This window comes from Engraulis encrasicolus, chromosome 1, assembly GCF_034702125.1.
Source record: "Engraulis encrasicolus isolate BLACKSEA-1 chromosome 1, IST_EnEncr_1.0, whole genome shotgun sequence".
NCBI classification, from domain to species: domain Eukaryota; kingdom Metazoa; phylum Chordata; class Actinopteri; order Clupeiformes; family Engraulidae; genus Engraulis; species Engraulis encrasicolus.
The window spans coordinates 51,613,738-51,623,079 of NC_085857.1; the positions used below are offsets into that span (position 1 = coordinate 51,613,738).

General features: G+C 44.0%; 1 protein-coding gene across 1 annotated transcript in view; it reads left to right on the forward strand.

Annotated features, from left to right (window-relative positions):
• The window catches only part of LOC134458140 (uncharacterized), a 10,111-nt gene extending 1,032 nt beyond the window's left edge, over positions 1–9,079 (forward strand). Inside the window, exons 4-10 of the mRNA XM_063210288.1 lie at positions 2,090–2,272; positions 2,559–2,602; positions 2,799–3,088; positions 4,680–4,723; positions 6,280–6,615; positions 6,986–7,114; positions 8,706–9,079. Of these exons, the coding sequence (XP_063066358.1) occupies positions 2,090–2,272; positions 2,559–2,602; positions 2,799–3,088; positions 4,680–4,723; positions 6,280–6,615; positions 6,986–7,114; positions 8,706–9,079 (1,400 nt within the window). The remainder of the gene's footprint in view (positions 1–2,089; positions 2,273–2,558; positions 2,603–2,798; positions 3,089–4,679; positions 4,724–6,279; positions 6,616–6,985; positions 7,115–8,705) is intronic.
• The last annotated feature ends 263 nt before the right edge of the window (positions 9,080–9,342 follow it).

Sequence of the window (9,342 nt, forward strand, 5' to 3'; positions counted from 1 at the left end):
GAGGTGTAGTGCAGAGCATACCACTATTTCACTTTGGGCAGTGTCGAAATGTCCAGTGTAGGTCACTGCAGCCAGCCACACATCCAGCCAGAGCTTGAATTCCCTTGCCTTGACAACTATTCCAATCTGCAAAAAGAATTGTCTGTTGCCCCAAACCCCATGGTTTAAGTAATATGTTTGTTAGTGGAGATTTCCATCCATCCAGTTAGTGTTGTGGCTGTGCTGCCTGCTTCACAAATATGTTTCAATACTTTTCTTCCTATATTCTTGGAATCAGATGGTTTTACTGTAGGTTTGATGCTTGTACTTGTGCTCTCCTACACTTGAGCAAGGCACCTATGAACTGCATTTCTCCAGGGACTGTAACCAACACCCTGTTCTTAATCGCTACTCACTGTGGAAAAAATATGTCAGCTAAATGTATTGTTAAGTAATGAGTAATTGCCCTCCCGTCGCTGCAAAGTTTGCGGTCTCAAAACCACATTTCCCGTGGTCTCTGTCTTGTCATTTGTAACATTTGTGTGTTCAGTTGTGTCATGTCTTTTTAACTGTTCCATGAATCATCTTTTAAACACACAATGCTTATTTTTCCAAGTGTTGAAATGTTATCTTCCAACAGCTTTATTTGTCAGTGACATCAGTTCAGCATGACTGTTGCTGGCTTTTTTGTGGTGGGCCTGTCGCAACCTATTCTATGGGCCACCGGCCATCTAAATCTGGCCTTGCTGCTGACTGATGTGATCAAGCCAATCTAAAAGCACCCCTCTTAATCCATACAATGTTTGTTGAGGTTTATTTTCCTTTTTGTTCAAAAGTGAGCTTGGAAGGAACACACATGCAAATGAGTACACACACACACACACACACACACACACACACACACACACACACACACACACACACACACACACACACACACACACACACACACACACACACACACACACACACACACACACACACACACACACACACACACACACACACACACACACACGTTGGGGGACGGGGGTGGGGTGGGCGGTGGTGGGGGTCAATAATTTTAGAATTGTGACACGATGCAGAATTTTTTGCAAAAAAGTTGGGTCTGTTGTTTTGATTCAATCTTGTTAATATTCATTCCTGACTCGGACTACCTAATTTTATTGTGGAATGTATCTTCTGCTGGGGCCTACAGCAACTATAGCCCCATACCACCTTAACCCGGCCCTGGGCCAGGGCAACACAGCATCATCAAAAGCAGAAGTAGATTCAGCATGTGAGCCTTTCACACCCGCCCTGTGCTCTGAGAGGTCACGTGACCTGACTGACTGAAAGTGTGAGTGCTGTCAATCAGCCCTCAGGTCAACAAGGGCAATATGCATACTGTAGGTGTGCACAAATAGGGCAGAGCTAAAGCACCTGCCCCATGCCCTACTAGATTAAAAATGTCCTTTTTGAAAGTTCTTTTTTGTCACAATGCACTCCAATGCACTCCAATGCACTCCCCCTTCAGCACCTGCCCCCAAAATGTATGTGCACACCACTGGCAATACGAAGGCCTACATTTCTACCATAAAGGCTATTAGCAACTCAGCAACAGCAGGAAGCAACAGCCGCAGCAGTGGACGCATCAGGGTCGAATTAACACATAGGCTGGATATGGCTGCAGCCTAGGGCCCCCCACCTGCCAGGGGCCCCCAGTTGGCAATAATGGAGGGATCAATAATTGGAAAATTGTGAAAAGATGCAGTGTTGAAAAAGACGGCAAATTTGTGGGTTTTTTTATTATTATTGTTCCTATCTTGGAATTATAACACTGCAATGTAGTTTTGATGCAGAATTTGCCTTTTGGAGGAGCCTGAGCCCCTGAGACTTATCACAGAAAAGTGGATGACGAAGAGGAGGACGAAGAGGATTTTTACAAATTTTAAACTGTATTTTAAACTGTGTGCTACTGACAGCATACATCTCTCCTTGACATTTCTCTTTAGATTCAGCCCTGTATGAATAAAAGAGGAGGAGGAAGAGGAGGGGGAAGAGGACGTTAAAGACCATGAAGATGTTTAGTGACTCCATACAACTCATCTTGACTTTTCCCCCTCTGTAGATCCAGTCCTTGGGAGGGGACAAGCAGAGGAGGAGGAAGAGGAGGAGGGAGGTGATGAAGAAGGTGTCTCGGTCGTGGTGGTGGGGGTGTTGTGTGCTGTGGCACTGGTCATCGTAGTGCTGACTGGTGCTGTGGTGTCACTTGCCTACTACACACACAGGAAGAAGAAGCAGGAGCAGCCAGGTATGCACACACACACACCCACACACACACCCACACACACACACACACTCACACACACACACACACACACACACACACACACACACACACACACACACACACACACACACACACACACACACACACACACACACACACACACACACACATACACACACACACACACACACACACACACACACACACACACACACACGGTATTTCCCATTCAGGTGGGAGTTTGATAATGATAAATTACAAATAGTTTAATTCTAAGTTTGAATCTGTTTTTTCCCCTGTGCCATAGACATCGGGCCAGCTAGTCTTCACAGCAGTACACCAACTGAAGAGGTAAGCTGCCTATGCACACACAGACATGCACGCACCCTGCAAGNGGTAGTAGTGGTGGTGGCAGTAATATTAACAGTGAAAGATAACAGCAACAATAATCATTTCTGCAGTAGTAGGCTTGTAGTAGTTATTTTTTTAGTGTTTTATTGTTGTGCATATTTTTTAAAAATATGTCTTCCATCCTTGATTCCTGTAGCCCAACGACTATGAGGAGCATGTGGACATGGGTAGTGCATCTGGGGCGACTGGGGCCAGAGCATCAGTGAGCTCCATCTATTGTCTTGCTGAAGGGCCAAGGAAGTCTCCCTCAGTGCCTTCCCTCTACGCCTCCACTGCTGCCATCGCCACCAAACATCAGGACGCACAACAACAACAACAGCAGCAGCAGCAGCCCATGGACCAGGACAATAACGACGCTCCCATTTACTGCAATGCGCCACCGCCACAAGCCACTGCAAGAAGAAACTACACCCTCCACAGTGAATAGCTAGAGATACAGCCTACACATCCGACACAATGGGCTGTCAGAACGAATCCATTTGTGATGCCGCAAGTAGATGTCATAATAAACTGGCCACGCTTGTGATGCTACACAAATCTGACCACAAATGGACTACAAATGTGTTCATATTGGGACCCAGGTTTGTGTCAGACCCGGGTCATTTTTCCAGCGCCAGTCTGCATGTCACAGTATCGAACTGTAGCATCCTCAATAAAGGCAATTTATTTATATATTTTATTTAAAAAAAAAAAATTAAAAATGATCTACATCTGCCATGCAGCATCCCTCATTATCAGTTCTCTTCTGTCTGACTGAAGTAATCAAGTGGCCCTCTGCGCCCCCACTCTACTCCACAGCTGAAGCGGAGTGGAGACAGGCCTGTTCGACTATCATCAGTGTGTGGCTTCACCAATGCGTGTTTGAAGAATTGTCAAAAATGTCTATAACCCATTGATTGCGTTTGCTGTGTATGCACAACATTGACCTGGGAGCTTGGAGCTGCACACAACATGCAGGCTCGTGAGATTTGAGATCTTTCATTTAAAAAGTGGGCATGTTCTGAATGACCACATTCTAATGTAAGATGAAGGGTTTTAGCTTTTAAATGCAACTTATTTTATGTTGGAGGTTGAGATAATTAAGTTTTTATAGGCTGAGGACACCTTTTCCAAAAAGGCCTTAGGGCATTTAGCAGGCAATTTTTGCAGGTGCCTAAAGGTTAAAATGGGATAAACACAGTCCCCAACCGTTCATTTCATTTCAACCGTTCCCATAGCTCATTTCATTTGTGAGTCAAGGCAGGCTAGCGAATACTTTCAGTAATATTGTGTATGTAGAACAAGACCACAACCAGAATCTGATGCCTTTGACCTGCTGACTGCTATGTGCCCAACATTATGTCTGTCTGTGGCAGACTAGCCACAGCAATCATCAGAATTGTCTCTGATTGCCAAGTCTGTATTAGGCCTGAGTACAGTCTACAAACTGTATTTTTACAGCAAATATAGAACAAGACCACAAAGTCTGATGCCTAGATAAACCTGTTGACCTATTCATGTGGCCAACATTAACGTCAGTCTGTGGCAAGCCTACACACAGCAATCAACAGAATTGCCTCTGAGCTGTGACACGTGTGATCATCGTCATGTCTGCTAGGCCTGAGTATACAGTCCCTTTATAGTGCAGATATGCTGTAGAAGAAGACCACAGTCAAACTGATGCCTAGATTGACCTACTGACTGCTACGTGCTACTGCTACGCTATATCTGTATTAGGGCTGAACACAGTCTGTATGCAGTCTGTTAATTTAGTGTGTATATTCAGGCCCGCTGACGGGGGGGTTGGGGTGTCAAAGGGGTATGTTGTCCTGGGCCCAGGGAGATAGGGGGCCCAGAGTTGGGTCCCCATTACATTGTATGCATTGGGCAGGGGCCCCTTTCTTACGGCTTTGTCCCGGGCCCAGCAAAAGCTGTCAGTGGCCCTGTGCATATGGACCATATCTGCAAGGCCATGTGACTAACTTGTGACTGTGTATTTGACTCTTATGACTGTGAACAAATAAAGACACATATTTAGTATTAAATGCTATATAACGAGATTCTTGCAGGCAGTGAAAAAAGGTAGGCTACCGTCCTTTAAGTCCTTCAGTAAAGACATGTGCCTTCTACAATATTGATAATGACTTAAAATAAGTGTGCATTTAAGCATTGCATGCATGATTGCATGTGTGTGTGTGTGTGTGTGTGCATGCGTGCATGCTCGAGATAGACAGACATGCTGACAGACAGACATGCAGTAGCCTAGTATGTGGACAAGTTCACATACATGACTGATAGGTCAAAAGGAAATTGAGGTAAACCACAAGCAGAACACAGCAGCATCTTCTCTTAAAGGAACAGGCTTACAAGACAGTAAAGACACAGGTCTTCAAGACAGTAAAGAAGAAAAAGGTATTTAAGATGGTGTAAAAGAAACTTCAATTGAAGGAAGTTAATGCATCATAGATAGAGGAAATGGGAAAATGGAAAATGGAAATGAAACATAAATAAATCAAAGACATAAAGAAAAAAACCACAAGCAGGACATTAACATAAACGGGTCTCCAAAACAGTGAAAACACCAGGCCATCAAGACTGAAAAGTCTCTTGACTTGTAGACAGAAAGGGATGCATGGGAATTCTTCCCTACTGAAAACTACAATCCACAAGTAAAGGAAGTTAATGTATAATAGTTGTGAAAGATAAGGGAATTTCAAATGAGAGAGATGCATGTGCGCACGCACGCACACACACACACACGCACGCACGCACGCACGCACGCACACACACACACACACACACACACACACACACACACACACACACACACACATTGAGGCTGCTGACTACTGTAGGAAGGAAAGGAGGAACAGGAAGGAAAGGGGAGTGGCTACTGTTGCCCCTCACAACATAATAGAAGACCACTCGCCCCTCAGACACAGACACACAGAAAGGCAGATTGGCAGACAGACAGAGAAGTATATATGGACAGTAAAATGTAGGCAGACAGACTACAGCCAAGACAGCACATACAAAGACAGATAGACAGCAAGGCTAATAGATAGGTGGACAGACAGACAGACTACAGCGAAGACAGCAACCTCCAACACAGAGAGACAGCTTGGTAGACAGATAGATGGAGAAACAGGTATGATAGATAGATAGATAGATAGATAGATAGATAGATAGATAGATAGATAGATAGATAGATAGATAGATAGATAGATAGATAGATAGATAGATAGATAGATAGATAGATAGATAGATAGATAGATAGATAGATAGATAGATAGATTCCAGAAATGTGACTTCATCAGTTACTTCAATATTCTCTAAACAACGGTGGGCATGTGGACCTGTTTGATAATCTGCTGTCTGCTTGCGGGTGAGTTTAAACACATGTACACGCACGCACGCACGCACGCACGCACGCACGCACACGCAGACACACACACACACACACACACACACACACACACACACACACACACACACACACACACACACACACACACACACACACACACACACACACACACACACACACACACACTCACTCACTCACTCACTCACTCACTCACTCACTCACTCACTCACTCACTTTTTTTTCTTTTCTTGTTGCTTGTGCTTGCACACAGGTGTTTACTGTGTGGAGTCATTGATCAGAGTGAGTGGACGTGCAGGTGGATCAGCAGAGATCAGATGTCCCTATGATGCTGGATATGAGACCTACTCCAAGTACCTCTGCAGAGGAGACTGTACGTATGGCAATAAAGACAAAGCTGTTGAAACTGATGGGTGGACCACTAATGTGACCAAAGGAAGATTCCATCTCCATGACAACACCGCTTCTAGAATCTTCACCGTCACTATCACTGGACTCACTGCAAAGGATTCTGGGAAGTACTACTGTGGAGTTAAAACTGGATTTTTATATCACGACGCATACACAGAAGTGTACCTTACTGTAAGAGGTAAATAGGTTTCTCCCTTTGAATTTCACAACTTTTATCTAGACATATTAGTGCTTAAGAGTATATTTTTAAGCCATGATCTTATGGTTAGGGAGGTGGTCTTAAGATCAAAGGGTTGCAGGTTCATATCCCACCCTTGCCTCTCCCTACACCTCCATCCCATGGCTGAAGTGCCCTTGAGCAAAGCATCCAACTCCACATTGTTCCAAGGACTGTATTACCAATACCCTGTAAATGTCTGTTAGTCACTTTGGATAAAAATGTCTGCTAAATGTAATATATCTGTAAAACACTACATGAGAATATAATCATCTATCTCATTCCCCCTCTTCTCTCTCTCTGTCTCTCTCTCTCTGCCTCATTCCCTCAGATATGGTTCCCTCTCCACACTCGACCCATGAACCAGCCCCATACGAGAGCCACACTCCTCCATCGTCTCCCCCCAATTCTCTGACAGCCATCCCTACCTCCTCTGCTCCTGTCCAGGGCAACACAACTGGTAAGTGCCATTTTTTGCTTTCATAAGAATTTGTATTTCAAATTGGAGGGCAAATATTTTTTAACATAAAATGTCTCGTTTTCTAATTGTGGCAGAGTAATTGTGTCAGCCAATGAATTCATGGTTAGGGGGGTGGTTTGACATCAGAGGGTTAGAATCTAACACCACCTATAATAGAATGCATTCATAAATGGATGAGGTGCACTTGAGCAAGGCACCAATGAACTGCATTTCTCCGGGGACTGTAGCCAATACCCTGTGCCTGGAGTCGCTGTGGAAAAAAATGTCAGCAAAATGTGTTGTAAAATAATGAGTAATTGCCCTCCCATCGCTGCAAAGGTTGTGGTCTCAAGACCACATCCCCCGTGGTCCCGGTCTTGTCAATATGTGACTGTTTAAAAGATGACTCATGGAGCAGTTAAAAAGACATGACACAACTGAACACAAACATTGACAGGACAGAGAGACAGGCAGGCAGGCAGACAGACAGACGGACAAACAGACAGACGTGTGTGTACTGTGCTAATGTACCTAAATAATAATTTAACCCTTGTAAGGTGTTCGGGTAATTTTGACCCGTTTTCAGTTTTTTGCTTGAGAAACATAGTATCAGTTATTATTCTTACACACTAAGATTCACTGGCTTTGGATCATTTTCTGTGAGGTACATGAATCTGAAAAAAAAAAGAGTGACCCCCCTTGCTCTAAGGATTTTCTAACCACAATGCATCAAACTGACAAACTGTGCATGCTCGCTGCTTAGCAAAAGCAATACTGCTTCGTCACGAGCGAACCTACTGATGGACAGACAGAGAGAAAAGACAAGCAGCTGAATGTGGTTGTGGACATGGACAGATATTTAATCCTGTGCTGTCTGCTTGCTGTTGAGACACATACAGACACATGCAAGCTAAACGGCATTGCACTTAGCGTAACTGACACACAAAGTTACACTAGATTGCTTAGCACTTAGCTGTCGCTTTTAAGCAGTTATTTAGGAACAGAGCATTGGTTGTACACCCTGTCGCAATGTAGGGGTAGGTGCCTTCTTTAAAGGCTCTCCAGTCATGGAGGCGAGTGTAGGGAGACCATAAACTTTTTTCCCAATTGTTAAGGGTGGGACTTGAACCTGCAACCAACCATATAAATAATGAGAGTCAACTCAGGGCACCGCTGTGTACGTGTGCATGGCCCTTTCATTTTCAAATACCGAGGTCATATCCTGCGTGCTGTATTGCATACCATAGGTACATTTAGACTGCTTCAAACTCTTAGTCAAACTCTTCCGTTTGTTTTCATGAATCACTGTCTTGATGGTAAATGGGGATGGTATACTGAATTTATCATTGTTGATCATAGATCGATTTTCATCATACTGCAGATCATTTTTATATCTCTGGAAAAAACCTCTGTGTCCTCAATGGTAGTTACGACCGTGTGTGTGTGTGTGTGTGTGTGTGTGTGTGTGTGTGTGTGTGTGTGTGTGTGTGTGTGTGTGTGTGTGTGTGTGTGTGTGTGTGTGTGTGTGTGTGTGTGTGTGTGTGTGTGTGTGTGTGTGTGTGTGTGTGTGTGTGTGTATTTGTATTTGTAGGCATTCTCTCTGATGAGCCTGTGATCAGGGTGACTGGATATGTGGGTGAATCAGCAGAGATCAGATGCCCTTATGATGGAGAATTCGAGACCAACTCCAAGTACTTTTGTAGAGGAAAGTGTTCCCGTACTGTTTTCATTGACACAAAAGACATTCGTGTTAAGACTAAAAAAGCTCAGACCACAGCAGTCAATGGAAGATTCCATCTCCATGACGACACTGCTTCTAGAATCTTCACCGTCACCATCACTGGACTAACTGCAAAGGATTCTGGGAAATATTGGTGCGGAGTGAAAACGGGAAAAGAAAGAATGGATGTGTACACTGAAGTGGAGTTGACTGTGGCAGGTATGCCAAACACAGCTACGGCATGAAAAAAAATGAAATATGTGATCACAGACAGAATATTTGGATTGAAAAAAAATGCTCAAAACCTTTATAAATAAAATGAATACAGCTGAACTTTTGTTCATATCACATCACATCACATCGCATCACATCATATTCTCTCTGTCACTCTCTCACTCTCTCTCTCTCTCTCATTCTCTCTCTCTCTCTCTCTCTCTCTCTCTCTCTCTCTCTCTCTCTCTGCCGACTCCCCATCCACAGTGCCAACCTCACATGACAAACGCACACT